Genomic DNA, 22,853 nt, shown 5'->3' on the forward strand with positions numbered 1-22,853 from the left:
AAAGGGCTGCTAAACGAATGGTTGTAAGTTGCGGACTAATTATAGCAAAACTTATTTAATTTTTGTTTTTGTCCTGGCACCAATCACTTTTCCATTCTAGCTCCTCCTCCTTTTTGGAACATCCAATGCAGCCCATTCCCCCCCCCCCCAAAAGAGAAATGCCATGCTGGTCTTCTTATGGTAATGGGTCCTTCTCACATTATATTCTCCAAAGGGAAATACTTGGAACTAAACATATATATGTATCGTAGCATAATAATGTTGCAGTCACATGTGTTTAGTTGCTTCCAATACGCCAAGTCAGGGCTCTCCAAACTTGGCAACTTTAAGAGTTGTGGACTTCAACTCCCAGAATTCACCAGCCAGCATGGCTGGATGAGAAACTCTGAGAATTGAAGTCCACAAGTCTTAAAGTTGCCAAGTTGGGAGACTCCTGCACCAAGTCAGAAATCTCACTTTCCATCTTCACCACTAGATGGAGAAAAGCAACCACACTTTCATGTGTGTATGATTAAAAAAGCCCATAAAAAAGGAGAGTATTCTTTGAGTCAGCTGGGCTCCAGGTGACCATAGACATATCTGTGCAATTTTTTTGGCCATAATACAAACAGGATTTGCTATTCTCTTCTTCTGACTGTTTTTTTTTAAAAAAAACCTTTTGTATGCAATTTACAGTGGATCTTCATGGTCTCCAAACTAGATGTGATCTTTCCAATCCTAGTTAGCCAGTTCAGAATAAAAGAATAACAGAGTTGGAAGGGTACTGGGGTGTGTGTGTCTTCAAATCCAAACCCTAATACCATTCCAGACAAATGGCTGTCCAATCTCTTCTTAAAAATCTCCCTTGTTGGACCACCCACAACTTCTGGAGGCAAGCCGTTCCACTGGTTAATTGCTCTCACTGTCAGTTTCAGGTTGCTTCTCTCCTTGGTTAGTTTCCATCTGTTGCTTCTTGTCCTGCCCTCAGGCGCTTTGGAGAATAGCTTGACTCCCTCTTCTTTGTGGGAGCCCCTGAGATACTGGAACGCCGCTATCATCTCCCCCCTTGTCCTTCTCTTCATTAAATTAGACATACCTAATTTAGCAACCGTTCTTCGTATGTTTTAGCCTCCAGTCCCCTAAAGTCATCTTTGTTGCTCTTCTATGCACCCTTTCCAGAGTCTCAACGTCTTTTTTATATCACGGTGACTAAAACCTTCTGAGACAACAGATCTGCTCAAACCTTTTGGTTGGTGGCCACACTGACTAAGAATTCTGGTAGATGAATCACACTGAAATGATACAGTAAATAATTTACTTTTGAGGACATTCCTATAAGAAATAACAAGAAACACAATGGAGATTTAATTTAATTTAATTTAATTTAATAATATTTCTATACCGCCCTTCTCCCTGAGGACTCAGGGCAGTTCACAGGGCAAAAGTAAAATACAAAATACAAACATTAAAAAGAGATTAAATGATTGCCCAAGTTAAAACAATTAATATACAATTATAAAACCCCAAAGATCAAATTAAGAATACAAAAAATAAAAAACCCCACCAATCCCCATTAGGCTAGGCCGGCTTGTACAAACAAAAACGTCTTGAGATCGCGACGAAAGGAGCGAAGATCGGGCGCCATCCGGAGCTCTACCGGTAGCTGATTCCACAGCTCCGGAGCGCCCACAGAGAAGGATCTCCCCCTGGGGGCCACCAATCGACATTCTCTGACCGGTGGCACCCTGAGGAGGCCCTCTCTGTGGGAACGCACAGGGCGCAGGGAGCTTGATGCCGGCAGCAGATGTTCCCTAAGGTACTCCGGCCCCATGCCATGGAGGGCTTTGAACACCATTACCAGTACCTTGAATCTCACCCGGAAGGCAACTGGCAACCAATGCAGCTCACGGAGCAGAGGTGTAACGTGGGAGTATCGGGAGACTCCCAACACAACTCTCGCGGCTGCATTCTGTACCAGTTGGAGCTTCCGGGTGGTCCTCAAGGGCAGCCCCATGTAGAGAGCGTTGCAGTAGTCCAGACGAGAGGCCACGAGCGCATGAGTGACTGTGCATAAATCATCCCGGCTAAGATAGGGCCGCAACTGGCGCACCAGGCGAACCTGGGCGAAAGCCCCCCTAGTCACAGCTCCTATATGATCTTCCAAGGTGAGCCGTGAATCTAGGAGGACTCCCAAGTTGCGAGCCCTATCTACGGGGGGTAATAGTTCACCCCCCATAGCCAAAGGTGGAATATCCGAATAAACCCGGGATGAAGATATGCAAAGCCACTCAGTCTTGTCGGGGTTGAGTTGAAGTCTGTTCCTCCCCATCCAGACCCGAACCGCCTCCAGGCAACGGGACATCACGTTGAGGGCATCACTGGGGTGGTTTGGGGTCGAAAGGAAAAGTTGGGTATCATCAGCATACTGATGATACCCAACTCCAAAACCACGAATGATCTCACCCAGCGGTTTCATGTAGATGTTGAACAGGAGAGGCGAGAGGACCGACCCCTGAGGAACTCCACAAACGAGAGACCTCGCGGTCGACCTCTGCCCTCCTGCCAACACCGACTGCGAACGTCCCTGGAGATAGGAGGAGAACCACTGTAAAACTGTGCCTCCCACTCCCAGTCCCCTGAGACGCCGCAGCAAGATACCATGGTCGATGGTATCGAAAGCCGCCGAGAGGTCTAATAGGACTAGAACAGAGGAATATCCCCTGTCCCGAGCCCTCCAGAGATCATTCACCAGCGCGACCAATGCCGTCTCCGTGCTGTGCCCGGGCCTGAAACCCGATTGGTACGGGTCTAGATAATCCGCTTCATCCAGGACCAGAGGGAGCTGATGCGCCACCACACTCTCAACAACCTTCGCAAGAAAGCGAAGGTTGGAGACAGGACGAAAGTTGTTCAATACAGCTGGGTCCAAGGCAGGCTTCTTGAGGAGAGGCCTCACCACCGCCTCTTTCAAGACGGCGGGGAAGCTACCCTCACTCAGAGAAGCCGATATAACTGCCTGGAACCAGCTGCGTGTCCTCTCCCGGGCTGCATATACGGGTCTAATAAACATGTGGTGGTGCTCAGCCTCCCCATGATCCTGTCCACTTCCTGGCAATCCTTCATATTCAAACAATGCAATGGGACAGCAGCAAACCCTAAGACCTTTACAAATGGACGTGGCTCTCACGCAACACACTCCATTCAGTTACTGCATTAACTCATTTCCTAAATTCACTCCCTAGAAAGGGCTAGAATATATGCATTTTTGACAAAGCAAACTAAAACAAAAAAGAGTTTAAAAATCAATTTTAACAAGCTATTTTTAACCTGTGTGGTGTGGACATAACCCTGAAAAGGGCACGGACGGAGTCAGTTTCAACAACAAGTGAGCTAGCAGGAGAGAAGTGAAGAAAGAGGGAAGATTGACCTAAAGAAGTCTCTGGCATGTTTCTCTACTTCCAGAGTCTGAGCTTCAGCTATTCGGAGGGGAAGGTCGTCAGGAATAGATTTCAGAGAAATCAACCAGGCAAAGGAAGTTTTTGCAATTACAGACTCATATACTTTTTCAGTCTTGGCCAGGGTTTCCTCTTCTTGGCCACTTTAAGACACGTGGACTTCAATTCCCAGAATTCCCCAGCCAGCTGCTGGTTAGGGAATTCTGGGAGTTGAAATCCACAAACCTTAAAGTAGCCAAGAACGGGAAAGCCTGGTCTTGGTCATTTATCACGGGGGAAAAAATAAAAATAAAAATAGTAGCTGCAACTTTGTGGGTGAAACACCTCGGAGTTTTTTATCGGGTGAGGTGACTTGCAAATGAGGTTTCATAGTGAAATCTTGAAAGAAAAATAGCTGGGAGAAAAAGGTATGCAAAAGATAGAAAGTATCTTAATAACATTCTAATATTTGATGCTGCAGTTGGAAAATGAATATTTCTCCCAACAGAATTGGATATCAAAAAATAGCTTTTCGTTCCAAATTTAGCTATTGGTGCTCAAGGACAAAATGAAGCCAGGAGTACAATAATTGCACATATCAATTAAGGAGCATTTTCTAAAATAAGTAAATGGCTACAAGGGTTATTTGTGCTTCAGAAAGGATCGAAGGAATATTTTTAGCTATCACCAAGATGGATAAGAGAGTTACATAAATATCTTCCCTTGCACAATCTCTGTGCAAACTGCTTACAAAAAGAAAAGAAAAAAATAGTTGCTATTAGTGCTGGAAAGGAAGATTATATTCTGCTCCATAAGGGCTAAAAAAAACCAGGGAGGGGATTTATTGACAGAAAACCATTATAAGTCGTGAGTAAGGACAAAACTACGTATGTCCAGGAAGAAATTTAATGTCATTCCACATTTCTTATTTCTGAAACCATAGCTGGAGGCATTCAAATTAAACTGGGAGCAAACCACCCTTAAGAAGATTGTGTTTTTGCTTTGTTGCTGTTGAAATCTCATTAGCGTAGCTTAAATTATTAACAATCTCAAATCTGCATACAGTTTCAGCAGCTGAATGAAGGATGCATCCAGCAAAGTCTTGGTGTTAGTGTGGTTCCCACTCAAAAGGCTGAGTCCAATAGTAATAAAAGTTTTGATTGTGTCAGAGGTGAGGATGGGTGATCTAGTTCAACAAATCTCCCTGTTTCAGGAAAAACAATTTTCTGTATCATCAGAAATCCGTTTTATTTTGGTATTATTATGGTTGGTCACATAGCCAGATGTTTAGACTGGATTTGATATTTTTACCCACCTTTTGAGTCCTTCCTAAGGAGCTGGGATAGGCAGATGTTTGATGGTGTGTTAGGCATCGCTGTAGAATGTAAAGGTGTCTTTTGCAAGTGACTGGTGGGGATTTTGTCAATGCCGCCAGCGTTCAAGTGGTGCTTCAGACGTTTTAGAATTGTACCCAAGGCCTCTGCTACTATTGGAACTATCGTCCCTTCCTTTTGCCACAGTCATTCTAATTCTCTTTGCAGATCCTTACATTTTCTGATGTTCTGCAGTTTTTTGTCTCCCCCTCTTCCCCCTCCCTCCTTCCCCTCTTCCTCCCAATGTAAAAACACAGTTGTAGTTCGTTAGCTGGTGTTGGCCTTCACACACATCAAGTTCTTCCTAAGAAGCTAGGATGTGCGGAAGCACAGACTGAGATAGGCAGATGCTGTTGTTTCATGGTTTTAAATATTATTACGCTTTGTCACATAGCCAGCCAGATGTTTAGACTGTATTTGGCATTGTTGACCACCTACTGTATCATTATTCTTATTAATCATTATTTAAACTTGCATGTCACCCAACTCTTGATATCTCTGGGCAGCATTCAACATTCAAACAAAGAAATTACAATAAAATCGATATAACATAAAGTACTGCAGGCCTAATACAGTTAATCAATACTTAGTCTTGTTATTTCCTCATTAATTCCTCCCTGTTCACTATGGGGAACCCTGTTGTATGTGACTCGGTAACAATGTATACCTGTAGCTTTCTTTGATAAGGAAAAAATTGTGTATTTATTTTAAATCAGGGTGCTAAGACATCATGGGAAAGATAGTGAAAAATCTTTGGGCGAGCTAGACATGGTTGCCTTGGTCAAACACCATCCAAAACCTGAAACTGAGTTAACAACCATGTTTTGTTTATCTCAAAACAAGCCTCCACACTTAGCCTAAGTGTGAAGCAGCATTTTGATGTACCTGCACACAGGAAGATCGCTACCTCTCCATCACCTCAGTTGGTTTCCAAAGCACCAGAAGGCAAAAGAAGAAACAATGGATGGAAACTAATCAAGGAGAGAAGCAACTTAGAACTAAGGAGAAATTTCCTATCGGTGAGAACAATCAACCAGTGGAACAGCCTTGCCTTCAGAAATGGTGGGCGCGCCATCCCTGCAGGCTTTTAAGAAGAGGCAGCCACTTGTCAGAAATGGTATAGGTTCTCCTGCTTGAGCAGGGGGCTGGACTAGATACTAGATGACCTCCAAGATCTCTTCCAGCTCTGTTAATCTATTATGTATCTACCGTATGTATGGATGCCACCCTCTACCTAGGATGTGTCTCAATTGTGCCCTATATGGCACTTCAGTTCTGGCAGATTTGATTGTGTGTGGGGGGGCGGTCCTTGGTGCTCTCTGAGCCTGGTGGTTTTCTTGCTATAGTTTCATTATCAAACTAAGCAATATCATCAGTTGGTGACATTACCTACTGGTTTGGTAATGAAATGTCTGCAAGAAAACCAGCAAGTTCAGAGAGCACCAAGGACCCCACAGTTCAACCCTGAGCTACACAAATTCTCATCTATAGGATTTGATTGTCTTCTTGCTGGTTTAATGGGTTATTGTTGCCCAATCTGAGCCTGCTTATTGGCTATGAACCCCATCCTAAACGCATCGAAAGGTCAGCTCCGGGAAAGATGCTTTATATGGATATGGTCTTTCATTCCAACACAGGTAGTCCTCGAAATATGACCACAACTGAGCCAAAATTTCTGTTGTTAAACAAGGCAGTTGTGAAGTGAGCTTTGCCCCATTTTACGACCTTTTTGCCACAGTTGTTAAGCTAATCACTACAGTGAATCATGTGGTCATTAAGCGAATCTGGGTTCCCCTACTGACTTTGCTTGTTGGAAGCCAGCTAGGAAGCTTATCAAGGGCCATCACGCGGACCTGGGACATAAATACATAGGGATGCTGCAGTGGTTGCGAATGTGAAAAACCGGTCTCTTTTCAGTGCCATTTTAACCCTGAATAGTCACAAAACTCATGGTTATAAGTCAAGTGCTACCTGTATTGATTTTGTTCCTTGTTGCTCTATGTCTTTTGGAAGAGCAAAGTAGAGGGGAAAAGGAAGAAGTTAACTGGAGTCTAGGGCACAGGTCTGCAACCCGCGGCTCCGGAGCCGCATGCGGCTCTTTCAGCCATCTCCTGTGGCTCCTAGTCCTCTGCCATGTGCAGTCCAAAAAAAAAAAAGTGGGACTAAAAAAGTTCAATCAATCAATTCAAATATGCAGGGTTGGTGCATATCTCGCCTTGGCTCCACTCTTCAGTCAAACTCTGTTCTGCGCATGCGCGCATGTACGCACATGTGCACACATTTTTTTGCAGCTCCCAGTTTATCCTTTTGTGAGGGAACTGGTTCCGAGTGGCTCTTTCACTGTTTCAGGTTGCTGACCCCTGGTCTAGGGGATGGGAAAAGTCATTCGCTGCAAGAATCCGTTACAAAAGGACCCCTTAATCTTGTCCCAAAGACGATTCTTCAAGAGGCCACTGGGCTTTCTTGTTTTTTTTCTTTGAAGACATTTCACTTCTCATCCAAGAAGCTTCTTCAGCTCTGACTGGATGGTGGGGAATGGAAGGATTTATACTCCTCGCAGAGAGCTGGTCGTTTGCCTTCTATTTAGAGAGTCATTGAGGCCGCCTGGAGGTTTATCTCTGTGTCCTCAGGGTCTCCTGAGTGGTGCAAAAGAGCTGAAGAAGCTCCTTGGATGAGAAGCGAAACATCTTCAAAGAAAAAAACAAGAAAGTCCAGTGGCCTCCTGAGAAAAAAGGGAAAAGCACAGAGAAGGGAGACGGGGCAGGAAACAGGGGCGGGGAGAGTTCTGAGGCCCCCCCCCGTTTCCGTTCCCATCCCGCGTTCCTTCACACGATTAATTTTCTTGAGCCCAAAATTTCTGTTGCTAAGCGAGACAGTTGTGAAGTGAGCTTTGCCCCATTTTAAGACATTTTTGGCCACAGTTGTTAAGTGAATCACTGCAGTTATTAAATTAGAAACATGGTTGTTAAGTGAATCTGGCTTCCCCATTGACTTTGCTTGTTAGAAGGTCGCAAAAGGTGACCCGAGGATCCTGCAACCGTCCTAAATATGAGCCACTGTCCAAGCGTCTGAATTTTGATCACATGACTGTAAGCATGCTGCAACGGTTGTAAGTGTGAAAAATGGTCTCAAGTCCCTTTTTCAGTGCCATTGTGACTTTGAATGGTCACTAAACAGAAGGCTGTAAATCAAGGACTGCCTGTATTCTTTCAGTTACTCGGCCTGAACCTGAGTTTGTTGCAGCTTGGGGAAAATCTCCGCGTCTCCAACCAACTCGATCCGAGGATCAAGCGCACCTTCTAAATTATGGAAAGTGACTATCCAGCGCTACCAGTTCTTCCTGGGTGAGATTATTTAGAAGAACAGGACATGAAATCCATTATTAATTAACCTTATCATTTATTTAAAGAAGCTGAGTGCAGCTTTCCAAGGGGTTGAAATTTTGCAGGATTGCAAAATAAGCAACCGAGATTTTAGAATAATAACAAACACAGTGAAGAAGAACAAAAGTCACAGTTGGGCCAACTGCAAAATGAAGGGCTTTTTTATTTGTTAAGTAACAGCAGGGAATGCGCTCAAGTCCTGAATAAATATCCATGTTTTTTTCCCCCCAGCTGCTATCTAATATTTCTAGCAAGGGAGTAAACTTCTTTGTTTGGAAGAGGTTTATAAAATAGCAATAGCATTTAGACTTATATACTGCTCCATAGTTCTTTACAGCACTCTCCGAGCGTTTTACAGTCAGCCTCTTGTTCCCCCAACAATTTGGGTCCTCATTTTACTGACCTCGGAAGGACAGAAGGCTGAGTCAGGACTGAACTCCTGGCTGTGGGCAGAGTTTGCCTGCAATACTGCATTCTAACCACTGCGCCAGCAGGGCACTTAAAACCATCACTTTAGAAGATGATGTTGGTCTATTTATTTACAGTATTTAAGAAAATTTCCATGGCCATCCACTTTACACGTGGATTCTGGGTAGCTAACAAGGATTAACAAAACAAAATATTTGAAAACCTCCACAAACCGAGCACAGGGCACAACTGAACTAACCACAATGGAACAACAGAGGCCCGCTCACAACACAGACGCTCCCTCTCTTGGTCTCAACACCCTAACAAACTCCGCCATGTTGCAGTCCAAGGGTGAGTAAGTCAGGCCTGATGAGCAATGCGCCCTCCTCTTGTTGTCATTAATCCCAGAGCTGAGAGAGTGTGTTATTTGGAAGGGCTATTAGAGCAGCTGTTAGAGGAAGCTCTCGGGGCAACCATCCAAGGGTGCGACACCAATCTGCAATGCTCCTCTTGGCTGCCCAGCAGGGATAATGAGGCTTCCAAAGTGGCACTGAGCAGATGGAAAATGAAGGCATCGGGATTGACAGAGTGGAAAACTAGGCAAAGTGATGTCTTATTGCCAGGACATGTCCTTGACTTTCTGGGTTTTGGGTCTGGCTGACAGACATACAAATATGAAGAGAGAATGGAATGGAACGGAACGGAACAGAACGGAACAGAACAGAACAGAACAGAATAGCTTTATTGGCCAGCTGTGATTGGACACACCACAAAGAATTTGTCTCTGGTGCATATGCTCTCAGCGTACATACAAACAACAAAGTAATATAAAAATAAGACATCAATAGGAGAAGGTGGTAGAAAAGATGAGATGGATAATAGCAACACAGCCATACTACGTGGGTAAATATCCTCAGACATAAGACAGTACAGTGGGAATTAGGTGTTCAGCACAGAGATGGCACAAAGGAAAACCCACACAGGGATCCCACCCAAGGACTCCCTCCCTCCCTCCCTCCTTCCCATCCCCACATTCTGCTCGTTGGTTGATATGAGATCAGAATTGAGGGGGGAAAAGTACAGTCCTCGACTTAACAACCATTCATTTAGCAACCGTCCAAAGTCACACTAGCGCGGAGAACACCGTTTCAGCACTATTCCTCACCCTTACAACCATTGAAACAATCCCAATTGAAATTGGTGTGCTTGGCAACCCACATGTGTTTACGATGGCTGCACCGTCCCAGGGTCACGTGGTCAACATCTGCAACCTTCCCGGCCAGCTTCTGACCGGTAAAAGTCGATCAGGGAAGACGGTCTGGCTCAAGGACCACAAAAATATTGAGGTAAGGTGGGCAGTCTATAAACTTTATAAAGAAATAAGAGCAGCAATTCTGCAGTTGACTGTGGCAGAAAAGGTTGCAAAATTGGGTGCAACTCACTTAATAACTGCCCTGCTTTGCAATGGAAATTCTGGCCCCATTTCTGATTATAAGCCGAAGACATGTACAGGTAGCCCTGACTTACAACGGCTTGTTTTGTGACCGGTCAAAGTTACAACAACAATGAACAATGTAATAATAATAATAATAATGATAATGATAATGATAATGATAATAATAAATACTGATAATGATGATAATGATAATAATAATAATAATAATAATAATAATAATAATAATAATAATAATAATAATAATAATAATAATAATATAAGTAGTTGGAAGGGACCTTGGAGGTCATCTAGTCCAACCCCCTGCTCAGGCAGGAAACCCTATACCATTTCAGGCAAATGGCTGTCCAGTCTCTTCTTAAAAACCTCCAGTGTTGGAGCATTCACCACCTCTGGAGGCAGGTTGTTCCACTGGTTAATTGTGATTTATGACTGGTTTTCACAGTTATGACCTTTGCAGCATCCCCATGATCATATGATCAAAATTCAGACGCTCAGCAACTGGTTCGTGTTTGTGACGGTTGCTCTGTCCCAAGGCCCCCTTTTGTGATTTTGTCACAAGGAAAGACAGATTCACTTAGCAACTGGGTTACTAATTTATAAAGTGCAGTGATTCACTTAACAATCATGGCAAGAAAGGTCATAAAATGAGGCAAATGTCTCAACAACAGAAATTTTGGGCTGAGTTGCAGTTGTAAGTTGAGGACTACCTGTATTTCCCAGCTGATGAGGACCAGAAACCTATTTTTCCCCATAACCCAAATTGGATAACCAGATGTTTATCAGAATCTACAGACCACGCCCATTTTAGAGATGAAAAGCAAAAGAAGAAAAAAAAGCAATCCAGGCACTTCTTCCCTAGACGAGCCTTTTAAAAAAAGAAACAGCACAAAAGAAAGCTGTGAGAGTTTTTAAAGCTCCACCGGGGAGAGCCAAGCACATTGATAAAAGAGAATTAGGATTAAAAAGGACTTACCAGCAAAAAGCATCTTTCCGGTAAGCATCTCGGCCAGGATGCAGCCAGCCGCCCACAGGTCAATCGCTTTGGTGTAGTTGTTGGGCGAGAGCAGCAACCGGGGGGACCGGTACCACTTGGTCACGAGGCCTTCCGAGAGGTGACCCTGGAAGGGGGGAGGGGAGACCAAGAGAGCGCACAGGTGTTCAGCTGCCCTCGGGGGAGGCAGAGAAGGCCGGCCGGCCGGTCACGTGCAGGTAACAAGGGGGGGGGGGGAAAGCAGCGGACATGGTGAAAAAAGAGAGGGGGACCTCTCCATCCACGCTTCAGGGCACAGTAGTGTGTGTTGCAAAATAGCTGTACGGTTAGTCCTTGACTTACAACCACAATGGAGCCCCAATTTTTTTTGTCACTAAGCAAGCTATTTGTTCAGTGAGTTATTGCCCCAGTTTACGACCTTCCTTGATGCAGTTGTTAAGCAAATCACTGCAGTTGTTAAGTGAGCTACACGGTCATTAGGTGAAATCCGGCTTCCCCGTTGACTTTGCTTGTCGGAAGGTCGCAAAAGGGGGGAATCACGTGACCCCAGGGAGACGCTGCGACCGCCATAAATACAAGCCAGTTGCCAAGCGTCTGAATTTTGGTCATGTGACCATGGGAGTGCTGCAATGGTCGTAAGTGTGAAAAACGATCACAAGTCACTTTTTCCAGTAACTTCAAACGGTCACTAAATGAAGGACTGTAAGTCAAGGACTACCTGCATTGACCACCGTGGCAGATTTGCTGAAGGATTTACTGGGCTTTGAACCTCAGATGCACCTGGCGTTATAATTAACCATGGGCAGCAATATCGGGACTTACAAGAATGGTTACTTCTCATAGACAAGATTCTCTCCTTCTGTTATTCCATAAAGCTTTAGCGGGCATTGGTTAAGATAAATAAGTCTGGTTTTTCTTCTCTGTCTTGCAGCTTTGCACCAATAATTCCAACACACCCTGTACTTTATCATTATTAATTGATAAACAGCAGAGCAATCTGTTCCCTTCTACTGAAAAAGTAATTTTGCTTAGCCGCTGGCTGGAGCCATCCTCTTTCACGCATTGCTGCTTTCAGAAAAGACCCAGGTTAAAAAAAGATGCAGTTCAAATGAAGGGCATGTCTGTGTTGCCTTCCTACAAAACCTCTTCGAAAATGTTCCACAACGATCTTCACCTTGCACTAAAGTTCACTTGATTCCATGCGGAGGACAAATGAATCGCCAGCACGCATGAGCCCACATACAAACATGCTTGTGTTATGTTGTATGTGCTTATCTGATTATGTATGGGGGGGGGGGAAGCAATCCCAAAGGCTCCCGTGAAAAGGACACAAAAAAGCAGCAAGAAGCGCCAGAAGCCAAGAGGCAAGGTGGGACAAAAAGTCCTGTAAAATGGAGAAGCAGATCGGAAGGAAGGGAGGGAGGGAAGGAGGGAGGGAGGGAGGCTGGTTTTACTGAAAGGGTGCAGAGAAGAGCAGCAAAGATGATCAGGGGACTGGAAGCTAAAATATATGAAGAACGGTTGCTGGAATTGGGTATGTCTAGCCTAGTGAAAAGAAGGACTAGGAGTGACTAGGGCAATGTTCCACTATCTGAGGGGTTGCCACGAAGAGGAGCGGGCCAACCTATTCTCCAAAGCACCCGAAGGCAGGACAAGAAGCAATGGATGGAAACTCATCAAAGAGAGAACCAAGGAGAAACTTCCTGACAGCGAGGACAATTAATCAGTGGAACGACTTGCCTCCAGAAGTGGTGAATGCTCCAACACTGGATGTTTTTAAAAAGAGACTGGACAGCCATTTGCCTGAAATGGTATAGGGTCTCCTGCCTGAGCAGGGGGTTGGACTAGAAGTCCTCCAAGTCCCTTCCAACTCTGCTATTTTGTTATTTTTTCTGATCTGCAGAAAACCTTTCCCACCACAAGCCTCCTTGAAGTTATGGGCAGCTCCCATCCCCAGCTTTATATCCTATCTGACCTGCCGTTTGGCCTTACACTTGGCTCTACCAATCTGGGGTTATGTATTGCAAATATTTATTTGCTAAGCTGCATTTTCCCCCCAATCTTCTCTCTTTCAAAATGAAAACGGCCCAGTGGTCAAAAGTGACTTCATTCTGAGATCCCGGGGCACCAAAACACTCATACAGTTTGCAGGACCTGTCAGCAGGTGGGTGTGCGTGAAGGTCAACCCGTGTTTGTGCAAATTAAAGCAAGATCAAAAGCCCAGCTGCACCAAAGGAAGAAATACAGGTGGAAAGACTTGGCGGGGGCCCCATAAACAGGGCAGCAGGAGCCAAACCGGACTCACATGGGCCAAAAGGGAGTGCCAAAAACCATGTTTCCTTGCCAAAAATCACAGTCACCCAAAAGCTGAGGTTCACGGTTGCCCCTCACGCTCTTCTAAAAGGTCTTGCTTCTAACTTGTGTTCCCCGACTGATTTTTTTCCCCTTTCGGTTCAATCTTGGTGAAAAAAGAAAAAAGCAATCTTCCTTAATCATCTGTACGAGGAAAGGCCTTTCACGTCACAACACAATAAAAATAACAACGGAGGAATAAAGCACCACCTCTGTTTTCCCTTGGTCCCTTCGCTCTCCTTTATAACTGGGCCTGACCAATCGCGGCGCCTCGCTTCTGAAAAAGCGACTTTTATTTTTCTCCCTGCGACTGGCAAGTAATTGAGACTGCTTAGCCAAAGCTCTTTAGAAGCAGCTTTTCGACAACTCTGCCCCCCTTCTAGTTGCTAATGCTCCCCAAAACAAAGAGAACTCTAAGGAGCACCACCCGGATGGGCCAATCGTGCCTTTCCAGACACGATGCGGCATTCAGTAGCATCCCTTCTTCTTGGCCAGAATGAAACAAAGTCTTCCTTTCAGAGAGGAGACTTCTAAAGCCGGGAATGGGCCTGTGGTTCTCGCATCCTTGGCCAGTTGACTTTTTAAAGGTTTCTTTTAATAAAATGAATGGGGTGGTGGCGCTGGGCACGAACAATTTCATTTGGATTCCATGCCAGGGCCGTCGCCCCAAATGGAGACCACAAGCGTCCTTGGAAGAGAAAGGAGACTTAAAAGAGTGGGCAAACATCACACAATATCCTGAATATTCCACCAGCAGCAAACTGGGTGGATTTAATTTCAGAGGTGAGATCAGAGCCCCGTCAGGAAGCCTGGAGGCCGACCTGAACTTTCTCTCACGATTGCCATAGAGTGAAGATCTAAATATGATTGCAGGTGGTCCTCGACTTATAACCACAACTGACCCCAAAGATCCTGTTGCTGAGAGAGCTGTTAAGTGGGTTTTGCCCCATTTTACGACCTTTCTTGCCAAAGCTGTTAAGTGAATCACCATAGCTGTTAGGTTAGTAACATGGTTGCTAACTAAGTGAATCTGGCATCCCCCATTGTCTTTGCTTGTCAGAAGGTCGCAAAAGGGGATCACACGATCCCAGGGACGCTGCGACTGTCGTAAATATGAGTCAGTTGCCAATTGCCTGAATTTTGATCACGTGACCATGCGGGATGCTGCAACGGTCACAAGTGTGAAAACTGGTCACCAGTCACCTTTTTCAGTGCCACGGTAACTTCAAACGGACAGGGCGTAAGTCCAAGACTGCCTGCCTTAGGGCAGCTACGAAGAAGAGCGCCAGGGGAGAAGAGGGGAGGGAGAAGAAACCAGCGGGGGCAAGGAAGACGAGCGCGGGAAGGAGGCCAGAAACGGAAGAATTGGCCTCTGGATGGAAGGACAGCATCCCCCGAAGAAGGCGAGCCGGCCACGGAGCTCAGGCGGGGGCTGGGAGAAGAGGGGGCCGCACCTGATGCTTTGCAATAAGCCCCCAATTCCCTTCTTTCATCTCCCACCTGAAGGCAGCGGGGTGGTGGTGGATGCTAAGCATTTCCCCCATTTTGTTCGGGGGGTTGTGAAAACCGAAGCGAGTCAGAAGCGCACAGATGCAACTAAGCGTTCCCACTGGCGGTGGTGTGTTTCCTTAAATTAGGGAAGAGAAAATGTAAATAATGTAAAACTGGAGCACCCTCCTGCTAGCTTGGTGCTACAAACTGGAAATTCCCCTGCCATCTGGCAAAAACTGAATTCTCCCTGCTCGAACGCCGAGGTAGCTCATGGTTAAGCTTCATGCAGCAAATCTCCTGTTTTCAAGCCCTTTGTGGGTCTCCCTCCCTCTTGATGACTGCAGGGGAAAAAATGAATCCCACTTTATTTAGACCTATGATTTTTCCTCCTCCCATACATATGGTGTGCAGAGGAGAAAATAAAAACAATTTTCAAAACACTCTGACAAAGAAGCTAGGGCATTCTCCTCATGTTGGCTGCGGCTTCTGGCAGGCACTAGCTGACATCTCCATCACGACGGACCTGCTATTAATCCCAAAGATGAGCTCTGGAAAAGGTAGCAATTTACTCACAGGAGCATATCGCCGGTTTCCTATCATTATCTTGTATTCCCTGATGAGAAGATGGTACCCTGTTTAAAGACATCACTTTCTTTAGCCCCACACAAAAGACAAGGTTCTTCCATTGCTGCTATTTTAAAAATTCCAACAATGTTTTGTCATATATATATGTAGCAGTATGAAGTTCTCGAACTCTGGGAAGAATATAAAACAGCTGTTTATTGTTAAAATAGTTAAAACAATAAAAACAGCTATTTACAAACCTAAAACAACCTAGCTTTCGCTGGTCCACTGCCAGCGTCATCAGGGTAAATGCTCGGGGGTGGGGAGTTTGTTTATAAACCTTGTTGACTCAGCGCCCTGCCCATTGATTTGATCTTTGTGTGATAGGGCCGCCCGTCCTAACTAACCATAAACATCCTAGCTGTCCCGCATCTCCTTGTGCATGTTCCAGTCCTATCGCTTCCTTCCTTCCTCTTGTTCCTTTCTTTGCCCCTTTCACCTCTGTCAATCCTACCCTTCGTTGTTGTGTCTCCTCTCCTGCCTTTTTTATCATCTCAACCCGTCCTCCTTGCGTCCAGCCATGGGATGCTATTATTATTCCATCTTCCAAACGCCCCACTCCCGCAATCATCATAGGTTGCGTGTCCTGGGCTGGCGTTGTATAGGCCCCTCTATTGCCATTCCCCTCTTCCTTCTCTAGTGCGTCTGTCCATTGTTTACGCCCTCTGCCGTTCAATCCTACCGATCTCGTCCCCTCCGATCGTTCGTCGTGTGTGGGTATGTGCACACGCTGTGGTGCCCTTCCCCCCGCCTCGTCCGCATGCAGCAGGTCAGAGTGGCCGCTGGGTCATTCTCCGTCTTGTTGCGCTGTCCGCTTTCAGCAGGTTGCTCCTCGTGTGTAGGCATGCACGCGCATTGCAGCATCCTCCCTCCCTGTCTCATCCGTGTTCGGTCGATTGGAGTGTTTGCGAGGTCATTCCTGATCTTGTTCCACCGTCCGCATTCAATCGGCTGTTGTTTATCTTGCTTCTCCTTTCTGCGGGTCGCACCATCCTCCTCTATTTGTTGTTCTTCCTCCAGGGGTCCCTGCATCACTCCTCCCTCACCAATCTGTTGAATCCCCTCCGGACTTCGGGTTGGGCGTGCCCATATGCCTGCCTCGCCTCACAGTTGTTCCTGTTTCTCCTCTCTTCGTCCGATCGATTCCGCTCTTTTCAGTTGATCTCTGTTCACACATGAATGCACTGGATGCAGTCCGCTCTCCCCCCACCCCTTCCGCGTTTGGCTGTCGGGAGTTATTGCAGACTCACTCCTCACCTGTTCCCTTTCCCTGGTCTCGACGAGTTGTTGTGTGTCCAGCCTCCTCTGCCCCACATGGTAGTGTGGCTGCCATCCTCCTTGGCCCCTCTCCTTCTATGTGCAATCAGCATTTTGGATTGCTCTTCATACGCTTTCAATGCTTGATAAGCTGGTGGTAGCTCTATGTGCCGGTTGATCGAGTGTGCATCTGAGAACCAGGCTTCCCTAAGCAGCCAGCCTCCTTTGAAGGTGTCCTGGGCAATAGCTTCTGTCCCCATGAAGTCAAATGAGTGGCCATCACTGGCCATGTGTGTCCATATTTGTGAATACTGTTCCTGCCTTTTCATGGCCAACCTATGCTCGTGGATTCTGTTCTTAATCTGTTTGGCCGTTTCTCCAATGTAATTGCATTGGCAGTCCTTATGTCATGGTTCCGATTAATGACACAGATCAAAGAACACTGCATGATTGTTTATTCCAAAAAAGTCTATAATAATGAGAACGGAGCATCGGAACTCATGGATGGATGCCAGAATCTGAATTCTCCTCCCCTTAACACATCATAACATACAGAATCTCCCTCCCTTAATTACATGTCATAAATCACATTTACCAATTAGTTTAACACACGAAGTTTCACTTCCCTTCTGAAGCCCGCTCTTATCTTCTCAAAACATCCAGGTTGAATTCCTCCCATGCTTTAGTGCATGGGTCTTCAAACTCGGCCCTTTTATGACTCATGGACTTCAACTCCCAGAATTTCTCAGCCAGGCATGCTGGCTGAGGAATTCTGGGAGTTGAAGTCCATGAGTCATAAAAGGGCCGAGTTTGAAGACCCCTGCTTTAGTGATTCAAAGCCAAAGAGTAGGGTATCGTTGTCTAAGTTGTTGTCTCTAAATCATTTTGTGCTCTGCGGGGCCCTTGGTGTTCACTATACCAGGATAAGGGATTGTTGGCACCTTTAACAGGTTGCAACGTTTTCTTGCAGATTCCATTTTGCTAGCCAAAAATGAGATATAATTTCATTAAGGAGAAGGAAAAACTGAGTTCTAATCCTAACTTGGATGGGAAAGCTTCCCTTTCTCTCCCTTTCTGTCAGCCCTAGGAAGAAGGAAAAGGCAAGCCATGAAAATATTTATGCAACCTGCTGACAGGAATCAAATAAGTCAAGGACTAGAAGAGCGGAACAGAGCAGAGCACAGCAGAACAAAACAGAACAGAACAGGCTTTATTTGGCCAAGTATGATTAGACACACAAGGAATTCATTCATGTTCCCCAAATTCTGGGGCCATGGCAGTGATGCAATGTTATAGCCAAGAGGGCTGGAATTTTTGATCCCCAAATGCTGGGCAGGGTAGGAAAAACGTCCGTTCCTTCTATTAGATGCTAAATGCTTCTGTTTTACTTTAAGAAAGAAATCACACCACAGGTTTTTCAGCAGCACGATTTTGGAGGTCTCCAGAGGCCATGAAAGGAGCTGGCTAAAATAGGCAGAACACAGTAGCTTTTAGCTATTCCCGGAATGACATTTAATTTGACCAAGAATGGAGGAATTTTTATATTATGGGGTTCTTTGTGAAATGGCACAATACAGCTCATAATTGGCCTACCACTGTAGTTATCCTAGACTCCCAAAGAAAGTCCTGCATTCCTCCATTTACAATCACATTCCTGCCTCTGGTGATAAAACTCTTTCTCCTCCATTTACAATCACATTCCTGCCTCTGGTGATAAAACTCTTTCTTCTCCATTTACAATCACATTCCTGCCTCTGGTGATCCTTCATTTACAATTGTATATAACAAGACGTGTTTCATGTAATTGCCCTTGCCTCAAGATATGGCTTCCTGTCTCCTGTAATTGTCCTTGCCTCAAGTTATGCCTTCCTGTGATAATCCTTATCTTCTCTGTTAGCATTTGTATATGGTTCCTGTCTCCTGTAATTATCCTTGCCTCAAGTTATGCCTTCCTGTGGTAATCCTTGTCTTCTCTGTTAGCATTTGTATACGATAGGCTATGCTTTATTGTTTCCTGTGATGACCTTTGCCCTCTTCATTAGCAGTTGTATGCAATGAGCTATGTTCTATGACCTTCCATATGTTAATTCCTCATGTGTGTACTTCCCCCTCCCTGATGAAACTGCTCAATAAAAGAGTGCTGTGCAAAGCTGTTCGGGGGCAACACCATCCACCCTGGGCACTCTGTGCTCTCTCACCTTGAACAAACTTGTGTTGGTGCCTCAGTTTGTCCTAGGATTCTGTTCCTGCGCTATCGCAGTTCCCAAGTGTGACCGTTGGAACGTCCGGCACACTGGGTCGGTGGCAAAGGGCTAAATCCTTCCATATTCAAGGTGTTCACCCTTGCGAGGGTCCCTCTAAATTCTCACCCCTGTTACGGGGCTCTAAGAGTTGAGGCCGGAACCCTGACCGGTTGCTCGACGCAACATACCACCATTCATTTAGTGACTGTTTGAAGTTGCAACGGCAGTGAAAAGTGACATATGACCATTTTTCACACTTACAACCATTGAGCATCCCCCATGGTCACGTGATCAAAGTTCAGACACTAGGCCACTGGCTCATACTTATGACGGTCGCAGTGTGTCCCTGGGTCATGTGATCCCCTTTTGTGACCCTCTGACAAGCAAAGTCAGTATAATAATAATAATAAAGTTGGAAGGGATCTTGGAGGTCAACTAGTCCAACCCCCTGCTCAGGCAGGAAACCCTATACCATTTCAGGCAAATGGCTGTCCACTCTCTTTTTAAAAACTTCCAGTGTTGGAGCATTCACAGCTTCTGGAGGCAAGGAGTTCCACTAGTTAATTGTTCCAACTGTCAGGAAGTTTCTCCTTAGTTCTAGGTTGCTTCTCTCCTCGATGAGTTTCCCTCCGTTGCTTCTTATCCTGGATCCTTCTTATCCTCTTCTTTGGGGCAGCCCCTGAGATATTGGAAGCTGCTATCATGTCCCCCCTCGTCCTTCTCTTCATTCAACTGGACATCCCCAATTCCAGCAACCATTCCTTGTATGTTTTAGCCTCCAGTCCCCTGATCCTCTTTGTTGCTCTTCTTTGCACTCTTTCTTTTTTACATTGTGGGGAAGCCAGATTCGCTTAATGACCGTGTCACTAACTGAACAACTGCAGTGATCCATTTAACAACTGTGGCAAGAAAGGCCATAAAATGAGGGAAAACTCATTTAACAACTGTCTCGCCTAACAACTGAAATGTTGGGCTCAATTGTGGTCGTAAGTCAAGGACTGCCTCTGGTCACTTGGGCATCAGGGCAGAAGGTAAATAGAACTACTATATATATATATATGTCAGAGGAGGAATTTACTTAAACGTTACTGGAGAAACAAGCCACTTTTAAGAGAGATGAGAAGAAGAAGCCAGCTCCCACTGCAATTCATTAGCACAGTATGACACCCCGTCTTTATTTAATCCCTATCTCTTGTTTCTTTTGAGTCTGCAAAAGGTAAGACGAACATTTGCTAGGAAAGACGCAATAAGCATCTTTCGTGAGCCGAACGACAGATGTACGGAATTGTACAAGGAGGCCCTTTTTTGTTTTAACAGCATGAGGCGTGATAATTGTTACCACACCAAATATTTACTAAAATGTCTGCCATGTTTAAACTGGCACATTTATTTTAACAGTAGGAGGTGGAAGACATTCATATCTTTCTCAAGTTTGCACCCAGTTGCAAGATGTGTGTTTTCAAGCTCTCTTTTTCTGTTGTAATTATGCTGTCCTGTTTAATATGATGCTCCATACAGCTAACGGTATTATTTGAAGGAGACTCTTTAATTCCACTTGCGATGGAAGCACGGATGTGCCAGCACAACTTGTTCACCTGTTGGATTGTGAGTTATTCCAGTGCATATGAAAGCATTTTACTTGTAGAGACATTCAGGTATGGAGAAGGGAGGGTGAGGGAGAAGATTTCCAACAGTGATCAGGAATTGGGTACGTCTAGTTCAATGAAAAGAAGGACCAAGGGATGGTATGATAACAGCCTTCCAATATCTGAGGGGCTGCCCCAAAGAAGAGGGGGTCCACCTATTCTCCAAAGCGCCTGAAGGCAGGACAAGAAGCAACAGATGGAAACTAGTCAAGGAGAGAAGCAACCTAGAACTAAGGAGAAACTTCCTGACAGTGAGGACAATTAACCAGTGGAACAACCTGCCTCCAGAAGCGGTGAAGGCTCCAACACTGCAAGTTTTTAAGAAGAGACTGGACATACACTCGTCTGAAATGGTATAGGATTTCCTGCTTGAGACGGGGGTTGGACTATAAGACCTCCAAGGTCCCTTCTAACTCTGTTATTCGTTATTCTGTTATTATTCGGCCGTGGTGGCGCAGTGGTTAGAATGCAGTATTGCAGGCTAATTCTGCTGACTGCCGACTGCCAGCACTTCAGCAGTTCAAATCTCACCGGCTCAAGGTTGACTCAGCCTTCCATCCTTCCTTGATCAGTAAAATGAGGACCCAGATTGTTGGGGCCATATGCTGACTCTGTAAACCACTTAGAGAGGGCTGTAAAGCACTGTCAAGCGATATATAAGTGCTATTGCTATTATACAACATTTGAATGTGTCACTGGTAGAAACAAATTTCACAAAGCCTGATATTAATCTGGGATGGTAAATCTGATTTCACCGTCTGTGAACAGTGTCTGAATAATGGTAGCCAAACAGATGGAAAGTCATACCTTGTGGGAGTAATTTTGGTCCACAACTCGGGCCAATCCAAAGTCACCAATCTTCAAGACCAGGTCATTCGTATTGATGAAAATGTTGGCTGGCTTTAAATCCCTATGTAAGACGTTGGCTGAATGGATGTATTTCAGGCCTCTGAGCAACTGGTACATGAAAAGTTTGGCGTGTTCCTCTGAAAGTGGTCCTTGCTCCAACAGACGGGCCAGGTCTGTCTCCATGTATTCCTGGATGATGTACACCATGTTGAACTTGAACAAGTCTCCTTGAAGATCTGCTCCTTTGGGCCCTAAGACATCGTAGACCTTCACAATGTTGTCGTGATCCAATCGGCGGATTATCTTGATCTCACGGAAAGCATGCTTCAAGCTCTGCGCATCGTTGATGGCGATCTTTTTCACGGCAACTTTGCAGCAGCTTTTGCTGTCGATTGCAGACAGAACCAGCCCGTTCACACCAAAGCCCAGCGGTCTGAAGTTGCTGAATCGGCAACCCAGATCATAACCATAGACACTTGCAATATAATCACACTTCTCTGCCATGGTGCAGGGTCTACTCCTGCTTTACCCTGTAATAAAATTCCAGTAGGTGAAACAGTCTCCAATTACCCAGGTGGTATGAACTAAAACAAATCTTCATTCTTAACAATTACACTTTGCAATTTTTCATGCTAGAAGCCCATCAAATCAAAGGAGAAGAGATCAAATCAAAGGAGAAGACATTCATTTCAAAGGTATCAGTTTATAGATTGCATCTCCAAGGGTTTTTCCAAAGTAAATTTGCTAACTTAAAAGCCTCAATTTAGATGAGGGATTGGGTGGAAATAACTAGTTTTAAATGACTCTCCTCATCTTTCAACTCCTGGAAATGCAATGTAATCAACTTCAAATTCTAGACTACGTTTAATATCCCATTGGGTTTGACAGACCTTCTGCTGCAGGCTTTGGAAAGCAACATTTATACCTGAAACTTCTTCTTTTCATGGGCTCCGTCAGCAGTTTTCTTGAGTGAGACCAGAATGAAGGTTGATATTCATTCCTTATTACAAAATTAATTTCCAGTCCCATCATCACAAGAACATAAATTTTGTTCCCTGTCAATTGAACGCAAGACCACAGATGTCTATCCTAGGCATTTCCCCATTTTTCTGCGTCTTTTTCTTGATGATGGATTCCTCATTTCATTATGTCTCTCGCCTCCTCGCTTGTGATCATCTTTCTTCCTGTAAGGGAGGAAAAACCCATAGAATTAACTTATTAATATAATTATTTTTAGTGTTTTGTAAAAAAAAAAAGTGCCAGAACTCACACACGTCATACAACCCGCCTTGGCTACCCTACAAGGTTCCATCCAAAAAAGGTGCTGGAACTCCATTCTGGGCGTTCTGTGACAAAAAAAGCCCTGA

At 45.0% G+C, this 22,853-nt stretch overlaps 1 protein-coding gene across 1 annotated transcript in view; it reads right to left on the bottom strand.

Annotated features, from left to right (window-relative positions):
- The window catches only part of MAPK4 (mitogen-activated protein kinase 4), a 34,420-nt gene extending 11,874 nt beyond the window's left edge, over nucleotides 1–22,546 (bottom strand). The window contains exons 1-3 of the mRNA XM_081317799.1: nucleotides 22,412–22,546; nucleotides 21,445–22,016; nucleotides 11,007–11,151 (exon numbers count right to left, since the gene is read on the bottom strand). Coding sequence (XP_081173925.1) covers nucleotides 11,007–11,151; nucleotides 21,445–21,990 — 691 coding nt within the window. The 5' untranslated portion in view covers nucleotides 21,991–22,016; nucleotides 22,412–22,546. The remainder of the gene's footprint in view (nucleotides 1–11,006; nucleotides 11,152–21,444; nucleotides 22,017–22,411) is intronic.
- Between the last annotated feature and the right edge of the window lie 307 nt (nucleotides 22,547–22,853).

This window comes from Vipera berus (genome assembly GCF_964194415.1).
Source record: "Vipera berus genome assembly, chromosome: 2".
NCBI lineage: Eukaryota > Metazoa > Chordata > Lepidosauria > Squamata > Viperidae > Vipera > Vipera berus.